The sequence below is a fragment of the Hypomesus nipponensis genome, chromosome 25, assembly GCF_054491055.1.
Source record: "Hypomesus nipponensis isolate SF chromosome 25, ASM5449105v1, whole genome shotgun sequence".
Classification (NCBI taxonomy): domain Eukaryota; kingdom Metazoa; phylum Chordata; class Actinopteri; order Osmeriformes; family Osmeridae; genus Hypomesus; species Hypomesus nipponensis.
In genome coordinates, this window is record NC_140385.1 from 10,971,534 (window position 1) to 10,997,528 (window position 25,995).

General features: G+C 41.3%; 3 protein-coding genes across 4 annotated transcripts; 1 reads left to right on the top strand and 2 right to left on the bottom strand.

The window, feature by feature from the left end:
* Window positions 1-478: 478 nt before the first annotated feature.
* Window positions 479-9,955, bottom strand: LOC146222248 (phospholipid scramblase 2-like). 2 transcript variants are annotated; one of them, XM_084692119.1, is made up of 7 exons: window positions 9,874-9,955; window positions 6,702-7,024; window positions 6,538-6,580; window positions 5,901-6,121; window positions 5,194-5,355; window positions 2,916-3,077; window positions 479-2,821 (listed from the first exon to the last, which is right to left on the bottom strand). In XM_084692119.1, exons 1-7 carry the CDS (start codon window positions 9,884-9,886, stop codon window positions 2,792-2,794), a joined length of 954 nt encoding a protein of 317 aa, XP_084548245.1. In that variant the 5' UTR covers window positions 9,887-9,955; the 3' UTR covers window positions 479-2,791. The 2 variants fall into 2 exon arrangements, with proteins under 2 accessions (XP_084548245.1, XP_084548246.1); XM_084692120.1 differs by lacking the exon at window positions 9,874-9,955 and adding an exon at window positions 7,157-7,174.
* A 9,507-nt stretch (window positions 9,956-19,462) lies between these two features.
* Window positions 19,463-20,703, top strand: LOC146222249 (uncharacterized). Its single transcript, XM_084692169.1, has 4 exons — window positions 19,463-19,596; window positions 19,800-20,017; window positions 20,246-20,312; window positions 20,451-20,703. The coding sequence occupies exons 1-4, from the start codon at window positions 19,498-19,500 to the stop codon at window positions 20,475-20,477; spliced, it is 411 nt and encodes a 136-aa protein (XP_084548295.1). The 5' UTR covers window positions 19,463-19,497; the 3' UTR covers window positions 20,478-20,703.
* A 53-nt stretch (window positions 20,704-20,756) lies between these two features.
* On the bottom strand, window positions 20,757-25,848 carry phf23b (PHD finger protein 23b). Its single transcript, XM_084692166.1, has 5 exons — window positions 25,305-25,848; window positions 23,857-23,888; window positions 23,641-23,733; window positions 22,891-23,527; window positions 20,757-22,679 (listed from the first exon to the last, which is right to left on the bottom strand). Exons 1-5 carry the CDS (start codon window positions 25,330-25,332, stop codon window positions 22,486-22,488), a joined length of 984 nt encoding a protein of 327 aa, XP_084548292.1. The 5' UTR covers window positions 25,333-25,848; the 3' UTR covers window positions 20,757-22,485.
* Window positions 25,849-25,995: the final 147 nt, after the last annotated feature.

The following is a 25,995-nucleotide window of genomic DNA, read 5'->3' on the forward strand; positions in this document are numbered from 1 at the left end:
CACATTCAGAAGACGCTACCTTGCGACGTCGAGTTAGGGACCGGGTGAAAATCACCCATACAATTTTTAAAAATATGACTTTTATAATACTTTTATGGATATAAAACCTCAAACTGTCACCAGATTATTCTAATAATGTCTGGTCTACTTCCAAACCCTTTACTTTTTCAATAATGTTTTTAAAAGAATAATAGAAAATTGCTCATCTCTGAAAATAGCGTGAAATCCTTGCTAATCTGAATATCTTTTTCAAACTTGTGTCAAAAAATGTAAGACATGTAAGTTTGGCAGATAAGAGTAAACACCAGCAAATGTGTTGTGTGGTAATGGTTTGGTGTAAGTGCAGTAGGCTAGGCCATAGGCTAGGGAACATCAGCCTCAACAATACATGTTATTCTCTCTCTGATCTCCCAAGTGTTCGATGAAGATTGAAAAGATTTGTTGGCCTACCTTCAGCCACCACTAGAGGATGTCGACTCGACAAGAGACAAGAGTATTTTAAATGTAGCCTATGTAATTGTGTCCCAACGTTAGGCTGCCTTAGTCAGCTCACAATTCAGTCAGCTATAGTCCCTTTTCCAGTCAGAAAATGTTAACTCTTAGAAAGATCAATAATAATAATTCATACCCACGTAGGAGGAGACAATCTTGGGACATAACGTTCTCTAAATGTGCCCTTAGAAAAAAACGTTTATTCAAGTGTGCAATTAGTTTACTTCTTTTACATTAACAATGAGGTTTTTTTTTATATACAGTAGCATATTCAATACTTTTTCACACATTATGGCTTTTCTGAACTAGTATGGCAACATTTGTTTTGCATACCATCTTCTAAATGTTAATGTTCAAGTTACCGGTAACAAGTCAGCTTTGAGGTGGAATATCTTAGAGTAATTACAGGACTAAGTATTTGGTGATGTAAAATATGGCTAAAATGTGATGGCACTGCTGGGCCAGGACTATTTTACATTTACATTTTACATTTATGCATTTAGCAGACGCTTTCATCCAAAGCGACTTCCAAAAGAGAGCTTTACAAAAGTGCATAGGTCACTGATCATAACAACGAGATTGAGACCCAAACATTGCGGGTAGCCAAAACATTAAGCATACACTGTGAAAACTAAATAAGTCCCAAAGGGAAGAACCAGGGCATAAGCAATTGATAATGTATAAAACAGCAGAGAATCGTAGGTGTGATGAATGCACAAAAGCATTGCCAATTTGTTTGTAAGAATGAGTAAATGCTTTTCTTATAATGTATAATTGACTGGATGATGTGGAGGTCGAACAAGTAGTTTTGAGAATTTCAATTTTGATTGATTGATATGAGAAATGTAGGTAAAAAATAAACTGAGAAAAACTGCAGTTCCATCAAAGGCACTAACATCCCAAGCTCTGCACTATATATAATTCCAGGAATCTCTGTGCTTGTGTCACTGATATCTTCATAATTGACTGCATGATGGGCACTGTGCATTGATATCTCTAGTCACAAACAGGAGAGTTAGTCAAGGCAATTTTTTCACAAGTTTGACAACATCCTTTTGTTGTCTTTTGACATTTCCTTGTTGGTAGTCATGCTAAAATATAAGCAGAGAATGTATAACTTCATCAATGACAGATAAAACTGTATCAATGGTAAAATAAAATGTTCACTGTCAAAAAGCCTTCAAATTACATGGAAACGTTTTATGTCTCTTTAAATCAAATAACCAAACCCTCATTACAGGCACAACCATGGTATTTGATATGACATATGGGTAAGTAAAATGTTAGCTACAAATGCTTGGTTTAACATATACAGTATCTTGCTTTCAACATATTTAGATTACATTAAAACTGTATTTTTATCTATTAGGCACTAGGCCTACTGTAGCTTTTCTGCACCTGAACATCCCAGCAACTTAGCCTATTTCCCACAAACAGGCCATGGCATGTCCTCTCTAGTTTCACTACACTCCAACATGAGAAGGTTGCACATATCCCTTGACTAATGGGGATTTCTTGTGTATGTAAGATGTTAGTCCAGTGGTTTGGACTTTTCTTTTCCTTTTTTTCACTTCCCATTCGCCTTTTCTGTCACATTAATTTTAATTCTCTCCCTTTAACTCTAAGTGTTTAATTCTCTAGTTTGACTTTCCAACAGGGGAAAGTTGCATAAATCCATTGACTAATGAAGCTCTAACGAAAGTTCCCGCCCCCCACTATGCATGCTCGTTATTCCTCATTGTTAATGCCTGGGCTGTCATTGGGTATCAGCTGTTTGGATCAGCTGGTCTCCTCTATCCAATAGCACGGTGGCATGCCTCCTTCATTAGCTTATCATCTTGCTGCTGTCTCTTTAAACATGTTTCTCTCTGCCTTTAGTTTTTCATGGCGGTTTCAGGGGTTTCAAATGGGGATTTCCAGGGCATGTATGACGTTAGCCCAGTGGTTAGGAAATATGCAACATGCAACCTTTAGCAAGAAAAACAAGCCAAGAACTCGAGCAAAGCAGTCAAAGACACTTAACAACTTTGATCATGCTTTCAGTGGCCTGATTTTTTTTTTCTACACGTGATCATGTTTTTTTTCTCCCATTAGTATTGTACCACCTCTTCATACTGTTTTTGGAAGAATAAATAAAGAAAAACTCCAGGACTGGCAATACGGCAGATTACAAAATGCTTTGGAAACAGGCAGGATTTTATCCAGAAAACAGACAAAGAATAACAGACAAAGAATAACAGATTGAACTGACTTTCCTTCTCTCTTCCTTTCTACGTGTCCATGTTATGAGAAAACCGAATTACGACGAACTCTCAAAGTACATAAAATCCTGTCAAGAAAAAGCAACAAAAACATTAAGTAATTAAAAGATAAAATAACTCCAAACAAACATTAATTACCAAAAAAACGACAGATGGACTCACAATGAGAAAGCAGGTGCCCATGAGCACAGCTTTCATCTTCACATCCATATCGAGGGGGAACTGGATACCAAAGTTATCGGTGTCGGTGAAGGTCTCCTTAAGAAGACCGCTCCACTGCTTGCTGATTCGACCAATCGGCTCTTCCCCATCTTTCCCCCACAACTACGATTGGGCAAAACGGACACGGGTTAGACATACAAATAAGTTAATTGGTATGTCCATTTTCTTTTTGGGAACCTTCTTTATGGAGTCCCGTGAAAAACATGACACTTGGGGTCTACACTTCAAAGCAGGATTTGGGGTTGGCGAGGTGACTTCAGGTTTAACCTTCCATTTATTAGTAAAGTACTGGAAAATATAGTTTTAGTCCAATTAAATTATTTTCTTGAAGAAAATAACATCCTGGAAGTCTTGCAGTCAGGTTTCAGGAAATTTCACAGTACTGAAACTGCTCTTACCAAAATAATTAGCAACCTCAGAGTAGACTCTGATGCAAATAAAGTCTCTATCCTTAACCTGTTAGATCTCAGTGCAGCATTTGATACCATTGATCACGACATCCTAATCAATAGACTCGAAAAGCTTATTGGGTTCATGGATAGTGTATTGAACTGGATGAAATCATATATCACAGGAAGGAAGTTTTATGTTAGTTTAGGAGACCATAGGTCCAAGAAACATGAGAACTGCTACGGGGTTTCTCAAGGAAGCTGTCTAGGTCCATTACTTTTTTCTCTTTATATGTTACCACTCGGCAACATAATCAGAGAACATAATATAGATTTCCATAGCTATGCGGACGACACACAACTATATATATCCACTGGACCCAACGATGGAATGGCCATCAATTCCATTACCGCCTATTGGAAATAAATAAATGGATGAATGATAACTTTCTTAAATTAAATGAAGACAAAACTGTCTTCTATGTGGTCTTACTGTGTGATAAATCCAATAACAAATCCAAAAGAGAGATGCTTACTAAGGATCTAGGAGGCTTAACCCCCTGTCTTAAACCAGAGGTGACTAGTCTCGGTGTAATCCTGGACTCAGATTTGAATTTCAACTCTCACATTAATGAAGTTACCAAAACAGCTTTCTTTCACTGCAAAGGTACGACCATTCATAAACCAAAATGATGCAGAGAAGTTAATTCATGCTTTTATATCCAGCCGGCTGGACTACTGTAACGCACTTTTCACTGGTCTTCCCAAGAAAACCACTGAAAGACTACAGCTCATTCAAAATTCTGCAGCTAGATTTTTAACAAAAACTAAAAGGAGAGAACACATTAGTCCTGTCCTTGCTACTTTACACTGGCTCCCAGTCACCTCAGAAATGACTTTAAGGTCCTTTTCCTCACATACAAAGCTCTACACGGACAAGGACCTAGCTACATTGGTAACTCCCTTATAAACTACACACCAACTAGAACACTGCGATCATCAAATGCAGGCCTATTACAGGTCACCAGAAGCAGTCATAAGAAGATTGGTGATTCGGCCTTTGTCAATTATGCCCTAAAACTAAGGAACAAATTACCCATAAATATTAGGGAAGCAAACATGCTAGACATTTTTAAAAGACAGCTTAAAACCTACCTTTTTACCAAAGCATTTAAGTAATTTTATCTCAAAAGGGTTTTACTACTTTTATTAGTTATATTATTGTTCTTATATATTTGCTATTTTAATTATTGCTTTTGTCACTTGTATTATTGTTTTTATTGATTTTATGTAAAGCACCTTGAGCTACAATTCTTGTATGAAAAGTGCTATATAAATAAAGTCTATGCAGTGCTGTAAAATTGTATCCTGTATCCTCACCCAGGGGCATTGTTAGACATAAAACTCTACTAGGGCACAGGCCATTATTTATATCCCTTTTTTTTGTTGGCAATAGAAACTCCCCCTTGCTTAACTCACTATACACGGTTCAGGGACGCAAGTTTGATATCAGCTTTGAAAGGGACATCAATAGTTAATGCGAGAGCGCACATTTTTTGTGCATTCCTTTGAGCGCAAATACTGTTTTTTTGAGCTTCATGTAATATTGTTGCATGCATCGGTTTGTGTTTTCGGTTAAACTGCTTTAATTTTACAAGCGTTTATTGGGACACTGCGTTAATTTTTTTCGGGATTATCAATCTAAATTAGTGCATTGACTAATAAAGTAAATTGTTAAAACTCAAATTTTAGATTTTACTGGGGCACAGCAGATTTATACTGGGGCACGTGCCCCAGTAAAAAGGGTCTAACGACGCCCCTGTCCTCACCTCAAAGTTTACTTCGCCACAGCAGTTGAAGGCGAAGCAGGGCCCCTCCAATGTCATCAGTGTCTCTTGGTTGGCCCCTTGAATGGTGAACTTGGGAGTCCAAGGGTGCCAGACCTGTGACACATAGCCAACAGTGATGCCCGGTGGAGCCTGCACCTCAAGCTAAGAAAACACCAATACATCATTATGAAAATGTATATGTCCTAAACATGTAAAAAATGGGCACATACACACAAATTGAAAGCTATTACCAAGTGCACATATCTGGACAAGGGACATGTGGCTCAAAATAGTCCTAAATTGTTTAGGACTGTAAGATGAGTGAACAAATCTCTCCTTTGTAGCATAGCAACCATTGCCATTACAAAACGAATACACTTAGTGGGCCTTCATTAGTGGAGGCGGACCACAGTCCATGTGTGAGGGCTCTGATGGCCCATGGGGAATGTGCTGTAGATTCAATTAAGACCATCAGAAGTGAAGTGATAGGAAGAGATCAAAATGGTCTAGGAGACGGTTAAACTGACAAAGGCCAATTCACTGTGCAGAATGCGGTCTAGCACCTTAGCAGCCTTTCAGATCAAGACCATCCTCTAACCACTAACACCAACCCACTTTATACCACGCACAGCGCAGAAACATGCTATACTGTGCCTTGTCTTCTCTTTTATGCACGCACGCACGCACATAAACCCACAAGCACACACCTCTTGCAAGGAGCAGGGGCAGAGGCATGAATTGCAGCGGAGGGGCCGTATAAGGCGGATTACATCTAGGCCCAGGTTGTCTTTGATCATCATGTCGAAGCTGCGTATGGAGCCAATACAGTTCCTGGTGCAGCAGTCGTTTGTCTCCTCGGCCTTGTAGATCTGCTGGCCCAGGATGTTCTTGATCTCATACTGGTTGTTGGTTTCAAAACCAAGGAATGCTGAGAATCAGGAAGAGAAGAAGGGATTAGCAATGAATGACTAATAACAGTTAGGAGTCAGGAGGACAATTATCATTTGTTCAATAAACATTATCTTTACTTAATTCACTGGTCTCTCCTGATTTTAATATATATACACACAAATGTATATATAATCATTTGTATTTTTTTTTACGTGGAATGGTCTTGATGGCAAAAGCTCCCATTTAAACATATTTATGATAATGTATAGACTGATGTTTTAACCTACTGAAAGGACAGGTTTATGGTTTTCAATTTACAATTGGCTGATTCACCTAAAAATAGAAATGTGTCAAGTGCTACAAATGGGTATGCAATGCAAATGCATCATCAACCCTTTAAAACCTTCTGTCCCCAGGTCACCAACGGTCTTAGTAACAGATTAGCAATCTCACCCTCCAGAAGCTCTGCCTTTTGGTGTATAAGGATCTGGTCAATCTAAAAAATGACACAACACAAGATGATGTATGAGTCAGAAGGTGTACAATATCAACAAACACCTGTAGCATGGTGAGTGTTTGGCTTTTACAGCTTATTATGAGAATCCTCAACCAGTCACCTGAGTTAGATACTCCAGTCCAGGTGGCACACCGACAGGAACGGATGCTGGAGCTGGAGCCTGATCTGGGGTAGGGGAGATGCCTCCAGGGGCACCCACCTTTGGACCTCCGTTATCGGGCATGGGACCGTGGCCTGCTGGTCCTGGCTGGTGCATGATCGGCTGCCCAGGCTGTGGTTGGGGCGGGTAGCCCATGTTGACGCCTGCAGGTGGGGGGGCATGGCTTGGGTCACCATAACCTCCCTGTGGCACAGGGTAGGGGCTCATGGAGTAACTGCCTGGTTGGGGCATGGAGTATGGAGCCTGGGTGGGGGATGGGTCTCCTATGGTGAACATAAAAGTAAGTAAGTAAGACTTTATTTATATAGCACTTTTCATATGAGAATTGCACCTCAAAGTGCTTTACATTAAATCAGCAAAAACAATAATACAAGTGTTGATCTAATTAGCCGCACTCCATCTGCGGTCTCTCGAATCCGTCTTAGATCTGAGTTGCCACTTGCAGGTTCTAATACACAAACATGACAAGGGACGGGAAGACATTTTCAGCATAACATGAGGAGAGAGAGGAGAAAAAAAGGCAACACCCAGACTATGCTCCGAGAGGAGTACAATGTGGGAACAGGCAAAAAACACTTCAGCACATACGCACATACATTGTACAACATTACAGAACCACATGACTTGGAACGGGGAGGGGGGGAGGGGTATGGACAAGCAGCATCTGGACCTGCAGCCATATAGGCGCTGGTCACAGACCCGCCAGCCACACCGAGGGAACAAGCAGGCGAAGGCGTTGGATGGGGGTAGGGGTGTGTATGAGTGTGCCTGGGTTGGCGCCTTCGCCTAGGCCACAATCAGTCAGATTCTCAGTTTGCAGATAGTATTGCCATGGAGACATCCTTGGTCATGACCCAAGACAGAGACGCAATCCACAGGTGAAAGTTAGTGTATGAGTAGGCCTGGGTTGTCGCCATCGCCTTGGCCACAATTAAACAGTTCTCAGTTCACAGATTGTATTGCCATGGAGACAGCCTTGATCAGGTCCCAGAAAGAGACAACAATTCTCAGGTGTCTGTTGGAAGGGGATAGGGAATGCAAGAGAAGTCTCGCTGCAGCGCTCTTCAGGGGAGTTGTTGTTCCAGCAACAGCCTTGGCCAAGGCCTGTGCTGGTTAGGGTGCCGAAAGCAGATAAGATTGTGGTTATTTGGTCGAGTAGCCGCATTCCAATTTGCACGTCTACTCCTTTGTCCACCGGTCTCCGTCGGTCCAATCATATCGGCCAGCCTAGGGTTTTTTTTGTTGAGGTGTAGCCGTTTCCTTAATTTTTCGGTATGCCATGGCAGCGCCTAATCCAATCAGCAAAAGCCTGTAATCGGGGTTCCGAATAGATAGATGTCTTCAATGTCCTCCACGGAAAGCGTCGCTGGACACACAACGCATCCATCGAGTAGCCAGCTGCGACCGTCCCGTCAGGTTCCCCCGAACCCAAGTTGGTGTCAATTGCATTGAGAGACCAGCTGATCAAATCTCTCCGCACTGCTCGGAAAGCAGTGCGGAGAGAGTCTCAATACGATAGACAATACGATAGAAGCCAAGCAGGGAAGGTCAGGGGAGGAGAGGGACAAAATGCGACCGCCTTCGTCGAGAGCCAAAGAAAGAAGAATATTTTCGGTGACCTATGGACACATCACATCTAAGTGATACTCGTGGGAGGTGATGTTCTGTTTGACTGCTTAAGCAAAGGGGAGACAAAATAGTTTTACATGGAAAAGGTAAACCTTTTTGTTGGACAGGCAATGAAGGAGAGCACCTGACCAGATTTGGTGTTCCTCGATGGGCAGAAAGCTCTTCTGCATCCATCAATCCTGGTCGAAGTTGAGGCACCCCGGTGGCAAACCAACAGCACATACCACACAGGCTAAGACCTTACTGCAGGGGTCTGGGTTTAAATCCAGCATGAGCCATTTTCTCTTTGTCCTCCCCTCTCTCCCTCACCTTTCCCGTTTTTCTTCATCAGCCCCAATAAAGCAGAAATGCCCTTATAAAAACCTGGACAAAGCTGAGTTTCAACACATTTACAGTTTTACAAAAGAAAGCCAAATAATTATGTCATGTGCCATACTGTCTTGAAACAACAGCTCAGAAGAGTGTGTGCCCATTAGTAATTGCTCTACAATACACTCTCATCAAGCAGTGCCTGCAGGGCCCACTTGTCATGTCTGCATGCTCGAAAAAACGACATTAGTGGATTCATTTAAAGACTTGGAGCAATAGTTGCTGGTGTTTATAATAATAACTTAGTTCCATTGCCATCCATTAAAATGCATGAACATATAACATAACATATCAATATTGATAAAGCCTTTACCGCAACTGAATAACACCAACCACTCCCTGCCCATGTTACTGTACGGTCACCTGCTAGAGGGCCAAAGCTAAAAGAATGAAAGCTCTTCTACAAAAAGTTCCCCAGTGTCGATATTTGTGTTTGATAGTATTCGACTCAATACTATTGAACAATAATCAACGCATTTGTACCACCTGTTGCGTAAATAGCAAGAGGTCGAAAAATGTAGTTTAGTTCAAACAGAAATTGCTATTGACCTTTTCCTCTAAACAACCAGTCTTCATGCAAATCAGTTTCCAAATGGGTAAATTAAAGGCAAATTCACTTCCCCAAAAATGGTTACCATCGGCTCATGTAATCTGGGTGTCATTTGCTTGGGAATTACACTGCATTTGATCAGAACACAGATAAAGAGTAGATGGCAATGCTTTTCCACTACAGAGACTTTCCACACCAAAGAATGCCACCAAAAGTTCATCAAACAATAATAAATATATATATATATATATTCTGTATTGATTTAATGTACTGTATTACATGTACACAATTACATGTGGGAATAGGTCCTTCTATAATACTAAGCATGCAATATTTTGTTGTTCCTTGAAAGGTTTCCACATTTGGGCGGCATGAGGTAGAGGGCCTATGTGAGGCATACAAACAGGTATAAAGAACAACATACTTGACACGATCAGGAGAATCCATCACTGTGGATGATTACATTCCTTTGATGCGATTATGCACAAGCTCTCATTAATGGACAAGCTCTCATTAAATGAAACATGACATTTATATGAGGGTAGGAATGGCGGAGACACTCACCTGGAGCAGACATTGTGAGATAGTGTTATTCTGTTCAGACAAGCGGGAAAGTAGGTTTAACTTCCTCCCTTGCGTACCCTCTGGTAGAGATGTTGGTCCGTGTACGTGAGTTTAATTCCTTATATCCTTATAACGGAACACGCATGAATACGAAAAACGTTTGTCAGTCCGTTTTTGCGTTTTTCTGCAAAAACGGAAAAACGGATTTTGACGTGTTATTTTGTTTTCTCGTTTTTTAAACACAAACCATAAAACAACTTTATATTTGGATTTTTCTCACGTGGGTGGAGGTAAGCGTGAAATGCCTGTCATTGGCCGAATGTGTTGTCAGCACTACCTGTTCTTTCAAAGTAAAAGTTTCCCCCATCTAACTCGATTAGCCTAATATGGGTTATCTATCAGTTACATTTTAGGGTATTCACGTTTATAAACTTGCCAATTAATCTTTATTGACTTGGGAGTTCACCCTTCCAACTTCATTCAATGCATCTAATTTTTTTAGGGCCTACTGATATCTACAGGCTAAATAAACTAATGTCAAAATGCTGTAGGCTTAGTTGTGTTTTTCCATTTATATTTGTATTAGTAATATTATAAGATCACATCAATCAATTTTATTGGCCCCTCAGTGTGGTAGTGTAGCTGTGTAGCTGTAAATTGTTAGCTAACTGATAGTGCTTATAGATTCAACATTCCATTGAACTTTTTTCACACAACTGTAAAAATATAAATGTGCAGAGGAAAATGGAATGTGCAACTGAAATGCAGGGATAGCAGCATGTGAGGTTCTTATGCACTGATGATCCTGTGCACCCTGCTCAGACACAGTTTATGCATGCCGCTAGGCGCTTGACCTATAGGCGGCAGGAGGAGGAGCATGGACCCCTACTCATCAATGGATCGGAAGCGGAGAAGATCAGCTGCTTCAAGTTCCTCGGGGTGAACATCAGCAACGACCTCACCTGGTCTGTTCATACGGACAAGGTGGTCAAAGCGGCCCGTAAGCGCCTCTTCTTCCTGAGGAGACTGAAGAAGTTTGGTATGGACTCAGTCATCCTCATTAACTTTTACAGATGCACTATAGAGAGCATTCTGACTGGTTGCATTACAGTGTGGTATGGGAGCTGCACAGACAGGAACCGCAAGGCCCTACAAAGTGTGGTCCGTTCTGCTGAGTTCATCATCGGCAGGAAGCTCCCAGCCCTACAGGACACCTACCACACACGTTGCCTAAGGAAAGCCTGCAGGATTGTAAGAGACTGTTCCCACCCATCCTTCAGTCTCTTTACCCCGTTGCCTTCTGGCAGGCGTTACCGCAACATCCGGTCACGCACACGCAGACTGGACAACAGTTTCTACCCAAGGGCCATCAGGCTTCTGAATGGACACGGATGTGGACATTGATTTACTGCACACTAGTCACTTATACTCTGTCACTTTCAGCTACTGGTTGCACTATCAGTAACATTGCACTACTGTACCTCACTGTACCTCGCCACCAGGCTCCTGTATGGTCATTGACATAGTCACTGATCTGCAAATTTGCACTATTGTACTGTACTCCACTTAGGTCAAAATAGGTTATAGGGTTGAAACAGGTTTTATGTGCATTTAGGGTTAGTATAGTGTACTATTTATTGTTATCTGTAATTGAGGAAGTTTTAGTATTAGGATTAGTATAGTCAATTATTTATTGCTAGCTGTATATTTAGGAAGTTTCACTTATTTAAGCTCAGCATAGATGTAAATTATGTTACGTGTACTTATATGTTATGTTATGCCAGGTGTTTACGTTGTCTTGTCTTAAGAATTTCAGTGCCCAGTCTAACCTTGTGTTGTTCTGTGTACCTGACAAATAAAAGACTTGAACTTGACCTCCCTGTAGTCTGTCACTGACACAGAGTTTCATGCATTCAAATTTCCCCCCAGTCATCTACACACCATACTCCACTAATTGAATGGTTACTTTTAAGTGTCAAAAATAAGTTGCACTATTAATAATACAAAAGCTGTGTCAAGTTGCATGGGTAGTTTTGATGGAGAACAATCTTCAAGACATGCCACACATCTTTCATTGGATATAGGTTGGGGCTCTCACTGGGTCAAAGATATAGACCTTTTTATTCCTTAGACTAGTGGTCACCAATCCTGTTGCAGGAGAACTCCCTTTGTGTATAGGTTTATCTCCACATAACCTTAGCTGCCGTTACTGAGTGGTTGCACAACTAACTAGCACACACATGGTGTACTTTTCTCTGTTCCTTGTTGCCCTATTAAGTGTTGACATATACAGTTTGTATATAAAAAAGCTCCAAGTTTAACGCCATGTTGCCCTTTTTCATTTGTCCGTAATTAAATTGATTTGAAACCTGAAAAGACCCTTCTTCAGAAATGACATTTTTTATAAAGTTTAAGTGCATGAATGTTTGTTTGGATTTCAGAGTTCCTAAATGAATGTAGTATAACTAACACATGTATCTGGATATATGTAAGATACAGTATTTCATGCAGAAAGAGAAGGTGCAGTTAGGTGTTGAAATGCATTTGACTTTGTATGGTACTTGAATGTTGTATCCCAAAGGAACAGAGAAAAGTACACCATCTGTGTGCTAGTTAGTTGTGCAACCACTCACTAACGGCAGCTAAGGCCGTGTGGAGTGAAACCTATACACAAAGGGAGCTCTCCTGCAACAGGATTGGTGAACACTAGTCTAAGGAATAAAAACGTCAATATCCTTGAGTGACCCAGTGAGAGCCCCAACCTATATCCAATGAAAGATGTGTGGCATGTCTTGAAGATTGCTCTCCATCAAAACTACCCATTGACACAGCTTTTGTATTATTAATAGTGCAACTTATTTTTGACACTTAAAAGTAACCATTCAATTAGTGGAGTATGATGACTAGGGGGAAATTTGAATGCATGAAACTGTGTCAGTGACAGACTACAGGGAGGAGGTCAAGCGCCTAGCGGCATGGACAAGCTGTGTCTGAGCAGGGTGCACAGGATCATCAGTGCATGAGAACCTCACATGCTGCTATCCCTGCATTTCAGTTGCACATTCCATTTTCCTCTGCACATTTAGAATTGCCATGATGTATATATTTTTACAGTTGTGTGAAAGAAGTTCAATGGAATGTTGAATCTATAAGCACCATCAGTTAGCTAACAATTTACAGCAACACCACCACACTAAGGGGCCAATAAAATTGATTGATGTGATCTTATAATATTACTAATACAAATATAAATGGAAAAACACAACTAAGCCTACAGCATTTTGACATTAGTTTATTTAGCCTGTAGATATCAGTAGGCCCGAGAAAATTAGATGCATTGAATGAAGTTGGAAGGGCGAACTCACAAGTCAATAAAGATTAATTGGAAAGTTTATAAACGTGAATACCCTCAAATGTAACTGATAGATAACCCATATTAGGCTAATCGAGTTAGATGGGGGAAACTTTTACTTTGAAAGAACAGGTAGTGCTGACAACACATTCGGCCAATGACAGGAATTTCACGCTTACCTCTACCCACGTGAGAAAAATCAAAATATAAAGTTGTTTTATGTTTAGTTGTTTTAAAACGAGAGAACAAAATAACGTCAAAATCCGTTTTTTTCGTTTTTGCAAAAAAACGAAAAAAAGGACTCACAAACGTTTTTCGTATTCATGCGTGTTCCGTTATAACGATATAAGGAATTAAACTCACGTACACGGACCGATGTTTCGTTTGTGAACGATGCGTTAATTTTGAATGAATCTTAGTATGACTCTGTAACGAGTAGTCTCATAAAGTGATTAGTTCATTTTCATTTGGCCGCGCATCGGGACTGTTGCGACTCATGAGGAAACTAAAATAGGTGTGTTCGAGTTCTAACACACCTATTTTCGGGTACGAGTCTTTTGATAATTTTGCATGTGACCTATCTTCGGGAAAAGTCCTTGGATCATTTTTTCATCATGAAGAAATCTTAGTGCATCTTAACCAGCCAAGGTAAATTTGAGTAGGATGGAAAGGAATTGCACATTTGTGTGGCAGATAATATAAAAAATTTAAAAAACTTCCGCATTAACTAGGCTACAATACATCATGACAGTTTGTATGATTTGCTATTGTCATTTATTATCAAATTAGCATTTAATTATCACGGCAAACAATTACACTGCTCTGAACTGTAAAAAAAGAAAATAAAAAGGTTTAACTAACAAAACCTGTAATTATTATTACTTGTGAACTTATCTCATTCACGTCTAGTGGGATAATTTTTCACGTGACCTGCATAGGCTCCCCTTGGAGCACTCTAGCATCACCAACTGGTCAAGGTTTGACTTCTGTTTACACACGTAACTTCTAAACCGTATGACAGATTTTCAAAAATGAGGTACCGTTGGATTCCCTGGATCAAGACGAGTTCATATGGCGTCAATGTTCGGTGCTATAGATTTTCCGCCATTTTGAATTTTAAGAAAAAAAATCGCCTCTCCTCCTTCAAATGTTGTCCAATCTTTCCCAGAATTGGCACATATCATCGTCAGAGCAACCCTGACTTATGCTGGGGACACACCAAACGATTGATTTAACCTTATAAGATTTTCAAACTGTGAGACCACAAACATAAGAACAAAAAATCCTAGATATGGCCGTTTTGCTCCTACAGTGTTACAGTGTGTGTTGTGCCATGATTTGACAAAGAAAGCATAGGACTACCACACACAAAAAGGTTTCCAACCAGTGTCCGGACTAAACACAAATCTCGCAAAATCTGTCGAGATTTAAGAATAAGCATAGCGGACTATATGCAGGAAGAAATTGCAATGATAGTGTTTGGAATTATTTTCACAGAAAATTCACGCAAAAAGGAAAAGGGTTTGCTGTTGCCACAAATTATTTACATTTAACTTTGTGTTGCGCCGTGACTCCGTTTGTTATGCTTCTTTCTCAGCTTGCTTTCTGACTGGATATTGTTTCGTTTCACGTGATAAACTCGGGGTTTGTCCTCGGGGTTCCACCCACACAACAGGATTTCTGATCGCAAATATTCAACATGTTGTATTTAGGATTCGCAATCGGGGCGCCTCCGACGTAGCCTGGCTCTGCCCTCCTACGTACTTCCACTCAATTTGGATTTCGCTTCAGTAGTAGGTCTGGGATAGCCTGACATTGTCATACTCATAATTCTAGTCAGAATATGAGTCTGAAAACTCTCCGTTGGGCTTTGAGTACTGAGCGTGTTTCAACCGAACTCGTAAAACAAATGCCTCTACGCTCAATTGGATAGACCTTCAACCAATCAGAGCAACGTATTATGTTGTTTGTTGAAAACGAATTCAACCCAAGGGCTCTTTCGTGACGTTGTTGATTACGTTACTGTTGATCATCTGTCCATCATCGTATAAAGCCCGCCCTGGCAATTTCATTGGTCCGTCCGATTCTAGGTTTTCTGTAGTTGTCCCCAATACGAGACCCTCCAGACCCAACTTCCCGAACACATTTTTTTGTGGGCGGGAGAAGTTGGGCTGCAGGCAGGCTAGGTCTGGGAGCTCGGCTCTGAAGTCGGTTTCCAGAAACAATTTTTTTGTAGGTCCAATCAGCGACCAGAGGGAGTGGCTGAGAACGATGACGTTAATGTTGTGCACTAGTTTTAGTAGTTCAATAATGGCGGCGGAGAAAGATGCGAGCGAAACTATTCTGCGGTTGTGGCAATGCTGCCGAATATCCATATGTTAAAGCCGGAGCAAGAACATTCCTTGCTGAGTTTTGTTGGTGGCCATGATGTTGTGGCCCTCCTCCCCACTGGGTTCGGGAAAAGTTTGATTTTCCAGCTAAGGCAGCTTGCTCCGTTACAGTAGTGGTGAAGGAGTTGGCTAAGGCGAACGCTTGCGATTGGTTATGGCAAATCAGAGTGGTTCTGGGCAGATCCAATAGTTTTCAACTATTGTCTTCAACAGAGGACCCGCCTTCAAGGAAGTTAACGTTTGTCAATGGAGTGATCCCAGACCCCCTGTACAAATGAAATGTACGAGGGTCTGGTTCGGACCAGGCTACTGGTCCCTAGCATTAGGTATTACAATCATAGACATAATAAAGAGTAGACGCCGCATTGGCTGCTGGGCGCGAGAAATGCGACCGCCATCTTTGAAAGGGAAAATTCCTAGTTGCTTAGCGTCAGAATAAACAAGATACCAGCACTGTGCAGCATATTTCTGCTCAAATCGGCGGACAATCGCAAACAGAGCTCGGGGATTACTTTTCATTAGCAAAATGTAACATTTACCATAGGCCTACTATTGGTTTTATTTTGTGAAAAGAATAACCATGTCCTGTATCATAGCTACATGTATGACCTTTGCAGCAAAGCAAACCGCGTGAAAATCAGTTCGGTATTCAGTTCGGTATGATTAATTAAATGCGCTGACAGCTCATAGCCCCAGCCAAACAGATTACACTGAGTGGAGCGGTTGACCTTTCCAAAATGGCGGCCCCACGGCTTGTCAGTGCCAGTAGGCAATAGCGATCGATGCGGAGTCTACTCTTTATTATTATGTCTATGATTTCAATGATTTTTGATTTTCAAAACCGTTTGTCCGGTACAGCCAATCAAAATCAGCAACAAGGCAACCAAACAGGAAGTTGGGTCATATCTCAGCAACTATTTGAGAAATCAACACCTGTTGACTGGGAAACCCTCTTCTGAGGATGTCCAAACTATTGGTGTCATGTGATCACTGCATGGTTGCAGGAAGCAAAAATGTGTTCCTTTGTCTCATGATATCTTGGGACATCCCGTTTCTGACACATGATAATTAGTGATAACAACCGAATTGATGCGGCTATTTTTGAATGACTGTTTTTTCTCTACTCCTCCTATTAATGTTGTCCAATCTTTACCAAATTTGGCAGAGATTATCTTCAGACCAAGCCTCACAAAAGCTATCACATGATGTTTTGATTTTCGAAACCGTTTGCCTGGTACACTAATCAAAATGTGCGTTTAAGCCAGAAAACAGGAAGTTCACCTGATGTCTAAAATGTTGTCTGGGTCATGTGACTGCTCGGCCACCTCATTGCTGCTTGCATGTATATCCTACAGGTTTTGTTATTGTAACTTTTTAAAATACCACCACTAGAGGACCATGTTTGACTCGGTTGGAGTAGTATTTAAAATATATGTAAGTTTAACTATGTGTTCCAACTTTATTATTATGTAAGCACATTGTAATTACATTACAATTACAAATAAAGGCACACAATATGAGCGCCTAATGTGCATAATAGTTCATTGTTCTGTTCATGATCATAGAGATCTGTCAACATTTTAGCCGACTGTATTTTAACTATCTTAATCCTCCTGCTTGGAAATAAATCTACAGTTAAATCCACCAACGTTTTTGCAATTTCCTGCTGTCACTGCCTCACAGAAAAGCCATAGAATAATATGAACTTGATCTAATAAAGTAGACCAAATGCCACATATCTCATTTTCCTACTCTCAAACTACAATCATCATCACACTCGTGCATTTTTAAACGCTATGTTGGCGGCCAGCAAAATCAACTTGAGAGCAGCGGAGATTACACATAGGCTATTATGCTACTGTGTTGAAGATACTAAGCACTTATTTTAGTAAAAATGTCACCTCTAAATTTAAAAGTTATAAACAGGCTCTGTGATTTATTATGCACTTTGCATCGAACTTTCTGCAGACTAGGAATTTCAGTATGTGTGTGTGAGTGTGTGTCTGTTGGGCGTTGTTTGAAGTAGAAATCCGCAAGGTGTTATGCTCAGGACAAGTAGCCTTTTGGCAGTGTTACATGTGAAGGTGTTTGGATGAGCAATTTGCGACAAATAATTATAGCCTGAATATATAAACGCATTATGTTGAGCTGTATTACACAACAGAGCCATGGATCTTGGGAGCCAACGGGCACTGGCACTTCACTATCATATTTGCCGCCAACAGGCACAGCTACTGACTTTCCATACAGCATAGCGTGGGCTGCCGACTGTCTACAGACGGAGCCATGCATCTCGCAAGCCACCAATGGGTACTGCACTGTTCTAAATTTGGCACACACACTGCCTTGGATACTTGTAGGCCAATTAGGGTGAAAAGAGTGGGGGGCAATTTTGACCGCACATACTGAAAGTTACGGTGAAACATGTCACACTTTAAAGCTGCAATAGGTAACATGATCAATTACATTTAACAATGAGAAAACAGCGCGCCCAATTCTTATCTGAAATTCCACGCTTTCCTCTAGCTTGAGTTGAAGGTGATTGGTTGAAACAGGACTGCTGGAACATAATTGGCTGGAAAGTAGCGGGCCACTCCAAAAATTTGCTAAACAACTCTCTGAGGGCCTCATTAGCTTAAGCAACATGTTTATAGAGGACTAAACGTTTCTTTTTCTTACCTATTGCACATCTACACACACACATACAAGCACACACATTTGGGTGGGGGAGTTGGTTGTCTTTTGCCATGAGATGGCCACACACACTCATGATGACCGGCAGTACCACACGTCTCTGTTAATTAGGGTAATCAGCCAGTCCTATCTAGCCTGCCCATGTTGACAGACTCCTGGGTGGGCCTGACAGGCCCCTTGCTGAGGGAAGCTTCGACAGCTAGTCAGTTTATTTTTGTACGGGATATCTATCAGCACTAGCTCTAGGTCTGGCGGCCCCAGAGGGCCCAAAATAGAAATAATTAGGACAGGGCGGGAAAAGAGGAAAAGTAGAAACGTGTCCAACCGCTTGTTTGCTCCAAGCGGTCCCTTACTCCACACAACCCCTCCCTCTTCACTCATATCCCTTTGTTTTGTATTCTTTGGTAGCTTTTATAGCTTTTTACAACATTGATTCTGCATTATTTGTCGGTAAAATTATTTTTATTATCAAATTCTTAAACATCAATTTCTCAGCATGTCCTACTGTCAAGCGCCTTGCTTTGTGAGATTTCCAAAAATGTGATGTTTGTATTATTATTGGGGTTCTGTGCCAATTCAATTTCATTTATACATGTGTATATCTAACTCGGTATTTAGATTGCGTAAAAGATTTGACAGATTGACAAACTCCAGATTTGACAGATTGACAAACTCCAGAGCCATCCAACATGCATCTCCATGCATCTAAAGTGTTTACACGATGAACGGCATCCAATGTCCTTATCATGTCCTCATCATGGTGGAAAGAGGTGGGTGCTGGGGGTTGGTAGTGGTGTGTGTGTGTAAGGGAAATCTTTGACCCCCCCCCCCTCCATACACACACACAAACCCCACCCCCAGTTCAACAATGGCAATGTGGGTAGGAGATGTAATTGGGACGTCGGAAGTCCACAGTGTGTCCAACATACACACCCATAGCCTAAACAGATCTTCATCCCATTCAAATATAAACCCACCCCAGCCCTGTTCCTACAAATACCCTACACATCACCCAGCAGCACAGAGAACAAAGGTGGAGAAGACACAAGCAAGAGCAAGAGCAACAGCAAAATCCCTATCAAGTTACAGTGAGTCTCCATTGCATCTTCTAGTGTATTTTCTGTTGACTTGTACCTCTTGTGTTGCACTTTCTTTATCAATGGCTACAATAGCACTTTATCTTTACAGATGCTTTCGGCGAGGTGTGCGTTACCTGTCTTGGGACTTTGCCTAATTCTGGAACATCTGTCAGCGTTTTTGTTGCCTGACACGCTAAGACAGAAAAGGGTAAATACATGCAAGCACCACACACTCACCTTTTCCCATGTAGGCCTATAGTCAATTTACTCTGGTATTTGATGAGTATAACCTGTTATATTGTTGTATGTTGGGGAATTTTTGATATAATTAAATTTCCTTTATTAATCCCAAAGGAAATTTAAGTGACAGCATACATTGAAATATTAATACTATACTTTATTTCTCATCAGGACGTTAAATGGCTGGACCAAGAGCTTTTCCCCCACCTGGCTGAGATATCGCATTTAGCTGACCTTTCTCCAGGTGATGAGGGCAATACAAAGCAAGATTTTGAAGGACGCCACAGTCAGTCCGCCACTTCTCAATCCGCCACTTTCCACGCCCCACTGGAACGCCTGTCTGTCCATCAGCATCAGAACCAACGCCGTCGTAAACCCAAGGACAAGAGGTGAGAGATCAGGAAGGGGGAGTGCCCTGATGAAGCAGCGATCGATTATTGTGAAACGATTTGTCTTACAGACACATAAGATATAAACGTTGGTAGGCAAAGAGTAACTCATCTGTTACAGGACTCCTGACCAGGGTTACCATAGATTAATTAGAAATCACAACATCCAGCCCCGAAAGTGGGAAGTTAACTGTAACAGATCTGTTCCGTCTCTTCTCTGAACTTCAGAAAAAGGGTGTCTCCTTTGGATTCTATTGGCGGCAGCACTCTCATGTCCAGCTACAGGAGTAGAAAGGTGAGAGAACTGGTTGGGGTTGAATGGTCAACTTCTTACACGTGTGCCAACTTTTTAGCCCTATGTGATTGAAAGGTCATAATCCCGATCAACATACATATCTGTCAGAATGTCAATTAGACCTTGTGTCCCCCTCAGGATGCACCTGAAGACTACTGGGAATGAAGAGGCTATCAAGAACTGCTGACAACTTTGTTCATCTCAAATCTCCCTTGTTATATTTCCTTTTTATGGTTTGTTTTGTTCACACATGGACAATGTTCCTTTGACAGCTTGCAAAGTTACTTCAGTATTTATAAATATTTAAACAGCTCTTACCAACCAAGATGTATTGTCTTTCGCCCTCTAGAGGATGTACTTAATACACAAAATAAATATATCTGCTTGACCCGTTATTTTCTCTCATTTATTTATATATATGTGTACGCAATAACAATACATCAGTCCCCAAGAATGAACATTTTTTATTTTTCAAGCTACAGTTAAAGAAAACAATATCATATGCCGAAAATATAACATTTGCTTGGCTATTTTTCTCTTTCTTCACTTTCACATATATACAGTCATCAAAGAACAGGGTATATACAGATAATTGAGGGAGGTGGCAAGAGTGCATTTGCTTTTAGGGGAGTAAACATAACACTACTTCCACCGCCACCCAAAAAAACAAAAAACAAAAAAAAGGATGAGAAGGTAAAACCAACCAAACATAGAAGAATGCCATGACTCTGGTGGCATCAACTTATTTTCTGTACACACAAAGCCAACTTCTGTTTAGAGTCAATCCTGACAATCCTGTTACGTTCATTCTCTGATTTGGGAGCATGTCTAACTTTTCAGAAAGCTGAAAGTAAAAACAAATGAAAGAAATAATAAAATTGTACAACCATTCATGCAAGTCTTTGAGCCACTTCTACATGGTAAAGTCTGGGCTATCCAACAGAATGTATTTTTTCCTTTTTTTTTTTTTCTTTTTTTTTTACAATTTACCTAACGACAATGAAACTAGTCTTCAATTTAGAAGAGTTTCAATAATGAAAAACAACAAAACACACAAAAAAAAGTCAATGAAAACAAAGTGAGCAGGCTCCGAAATCTGGATTGTAAGATAAGCCTGACAGTGACACAATAAGTGCTGCATCACAAACTTGCAGACACCAATGTTGTTAGTTTATGCTTATAAATTCATTTAGCAGATAGAGGAAAAACTGTCAACTCTACTCTTCAATTACACCCCCCAAAATAGGGTGGTGGTATGGGCTCACCTCAAAAAAAGAAAAGAAAAAAAAGTGCACCATCCTAGCACAGCTGTTTGTGTGCGTTCACATGGAATTGATTCAACATTCAGATTTGATCTGCCATTTGTTTGAATTGGAAAAAAATGATCCTACGAGTGACTAGGGACTAAGACTCAGTGACTAACTGAGTGTCTAGTAAAAGACAAATAACAAATACAAAATAAATCAAAAATAAGCGTCTGTGACAACTGCCACAAGAACAATCGCAAGAGCTGCCCATCTAGCACTAATAAAGAAATGTATGGACAAAAACAAAACGCATAATCTTTTCTGACAATAATGAGGGGGAAACGGTTCTACCTATGCATGGTGTGGCAGTAGCATGGCATTGATAACCATTTAAAAGGTGGCTTTCACAAAATCTGATGTAAACTATAAAATACTAAATTTTCCTTGGACAGACAAAGATAAGCCCATTGATGCTGAAATAAATAATTCTCTTAACTTCTCGTGCACTTTCTGGTAGGACAAAACATGAAAACGATGAGTGGATATTTCCGCGCAGTTAACATTTCAAATCAGTAAACAGTATGCCAGTCTCATTTTAGTAACAATACTGAGCAAGAGAGGCAATTACATTTGTGTTTGACTGATGTGGAGATCACCCGTCTCACTTTGTTCTCATGTTTCATGGCCAGTTTTCACAGAGGCAGACAGAGACAGAACACCATGAGTAAATGAGAATGCTTGTGATTGTCAAAAGAAACTGGCATAACTAAATGTTGCCATCCAGGTGAAAGTTTAGGCTTCATCAGTGGTAGGCATCGCAGTACAGAACTTGGGTGTTGGAGGACAAAGAGAAGAGAGGATGAAAGTCATTTGAGAGGGATGTGTGTGAGGGCAGGGCTGCCTGGTCGTCCTTCACATCCCTCTATTCAAGGGTCTTTCTTGTGCCCTGACCGTCGTGTGTCCCTGCACTTGTGGCAGTAAAAGATGTCAGGAACGTTGGACTTCTTGATCTTGGCGCAGGACAGGTGAACCCATATGCCACACTGGTTGCATTCAATCATTGGCCTTCCTGCAAATGGCTTCCCGCAGTAACAGGTTATCAGGTCCCAAGAATCATCACCTGTGTTGAAAAGAAGAAGAATTCATCACAATCGTTCCCCTTAATGGAAATTAAAACAAAATGTACTGGTGCACTTCATAAAATTGCTAAACATCTGAAAACATAATACACTAAGAAATATTGGGCAGCACAGTACAAGTGCCGATTTACAACCGTGGACAGTGAATAACAGGAAAGTGTCAAACTTTTGCGTTTGCAGGATGTTACTTACCAGACTCTACCATGATATCCTCATCTGCGATCCAGGTCTCTCCCTCACTCGAGCTCATCTCTGCCTCCCTGGTGGACTCCTCTGCATGCATCTTGGCCAGCCCCTGCATGCCCTGCGTGGAGACGCCATGCCCAGTGAGGTCTTCCCGAACTGACCGCTCTCCGACGTGAATGTGGCCCGTCTCAGAGTCTGTCTCGCTTTGAGTGGCCGAGCTCTTGAGCTTCTTCAGGGCTTTGGGCTGCTTGGGATTTTTGCTGCGTTTGATGCGAGCCCTTTTCTCCCCTCCGCTACTCCCGCTCTCGCCCCCAGCCATCGACACGGCCGAGCCCATGGACAGCTTTTTCATTTTTTTGTCCTTTTTGCGCTCTGCCTTGCTGCTGGCCTGGCTGTCGTACAGGGAGTCTTTGAGGCGCATCTTGTCCAGGAGGGTGCTGTCCGAATGCATGCGGCGCATGCCCTTGCCCTTGTTGGCGCGAGCCTTGTGAACAAACGTGTGGATGGTGTGCAGGTCGGAGCTCCCATCACCCCAGCTGGCCCCGATCGAGCTGCCTCCTCCTCCGCTGCAACCACCCCCGCCTTCTGCTGATGCCCCTGAACTGTGTGGCGAGCTGGAAGATGCCGGAGACCATGAGTTTTCCTACAAGGGGGTAAAAACAAATTCAATTTGTTACATTACAGCGTTTGAAATAGCATGAAGACATTGATTCTATGTAACATCTTGGTAAACAGGAGAGTGTGTAAACAGCCTACCTCTTTGGGACTGGGGATATATCCTGCATATGCCAATACAAAGTTGCAGAACTTGTTAAAGTCTTCAACAGTCCTCTTTCTCCTCTCTGGAGGCTGAAGGTAGAAATGACATTAAACTTTAAGGCAAAGTAAACATATGTCCAGCTCTTGCCAGTGCACTGACACTCAAAAGGGGTTATATGAAGAACAAGATCTCTACACCGGAAGTGTACTCACCAGAGGCTCAGTTTTGCACTTCAATAACGAATCTGTGGAGGAGATAAAAATCGTGAGTTCCCACAAAATAATGAACATTTTACAACAAAAAAAATGCAATTTCTTTGCAAACTAGATGTGTTACGGTAGGTGATTATTAGCGGGTAACGTTGTTAGACCCACACCGTAGTTGACGCTGGCTATCGTTACTAGTAGTCTACTGACTGGCCAAGAATGGCTTATTGTCATGTTTTTTCTTGTGTCTGGTGTAAACGTAAAAGCCCATGTCACCAACATTAGCAATACACTAGCAAGTTACAAAGGTGGTAAAAGTATTCTCAACATTAATAACCAATTGAATCTGACTAACTAGCTACTACACAAGAGGACAATACAAATCCCGACAGCGGCTATTATTAACGTTAGCATACGCGTTTATCGTAAACTCTGGTGCAAAGCGTAACTAGCCAGTTAGCAAACTACTACGTCAGCAAGTAGTACAATAGTGGTAGGTTTCAGCGGATACGTTTTCTTAGCTACAGTACAGGACCTAGCTAGCACTAACTAGGGTTGTCCGAATAATGGCGCACAAACAATGATTCTCCAGTACCCCTACTGTAGCTAGCAAGCTCGACGCCAACAAATAAAATCCATTCTGTGCAGGAAAGTTTGACATTTAACTCTAGCTGGACTAGTTTACTTATCAGTAAACTATCAGAAGCTCAAGTTAACTAGGCTATCCATGTAAAGCTACCAGCCAGCAGAACTGCAAACCCAACGCAACGTGAATTATTTCTATTACGTAAAAGTAGCATTAGCTAGCGAGCCCAACTCAGATATTAATCTTTTCAACAGACGTTTATAACCTGTCGAAGATTCGCATTTTATATGGCAAGGCAGACGTTTAGCTAGATACTTCGTAGTCATAGTTGATACTTAAGTAGAAGCGTGGGACTTACCTACCATTAACGTTAGTACTAGAGCTAGCTAGCAACCTAGCTCGCATTTTTATATATTGTCACATACTGCACAGTACAGAGTCGTTAATGCTTTACTAGTTCATTAAGAAATGTGGTCCCTGATACTGCTCTACTGTACTGGAGTATTTGGATAAAAAAATTGCAGACACAAACAAGGTTAACGTAAACTACGTTATCATTCCCCCGCCGTCATGCGTTTTAACTTGCTAACCTAGCTAGTCTAGCGCGGTAGTTGCCGCAATGAGGTGCTACTGCTATCGGATAGCATAACCAACTAACTTCAATGCTGCGATATAGCTTCTAGCCTAGCACCAATACTAGCACAACCCCCAGTCGACAACTTATCATCGACAGATCAGATTATTAAAACTCGATGAAGATCACATTTTACGAAACAAATCCTATTTAACAATGGATCAAAATGACACTTTCATAACTAGCCCAGTTGACAAACAAATGTAGCTATCCAGCTAGGCAGTGGCTACATACCTTGGTGCTCAGACATTATTTCAAGCATTGTCGCCTCAGCAACAAGGCCTTGTGGCTAGTAGCCTAAGTAGCTACCATCCGCCGCAGACTGCTCTTCCACCCGGCTTGACTGCTACTCTGAGCAGCACCAGCCGTGGACGAAGGACTCTAAACAACTCTTCAAATAAGAATTCAGTCCGAGAAACAATATATTTTCCGTGTGTTGTTTCTCCTGGTTGTGCGTCCCAGTTGCTGCAAGATAGCCGTTGACGTTGTGGCAATCCGAGTCGAGGACAAGATTAGCTGGCTAGCGAGCTAATTTCTTCGTCACAGCAGCTATTGCATAAATAATCCTGCAATTAAACTAGTTTGGTAGTAAAAGTAAGAAGCGTAGAACGCAGAGCAGAACTACAATCCGTAGATTTTTTAAAGTTGCGTCAAATAGCGTTGGGTCGACGAATTAGCCGAAGTTGAACAATTTTCCCCACAACAGAGCAGACAACCGAGTAGAGTTGGACTAAAAATACGTCTCAGTGTCGTCCCTTGCGCGCCCTCACTCAAGCCATCGGGATGTCAACTGATTGCAGAACCCCTTGTGGTTGCCACAACGCAATGACAGTAACTTGAGCTTTTCTGGGTATTGTAGTTTAATCAGGGGCGTTCATCTAGTCGGATCCACCGTGATAAACTACATTACCTATGTCAAGAGCCA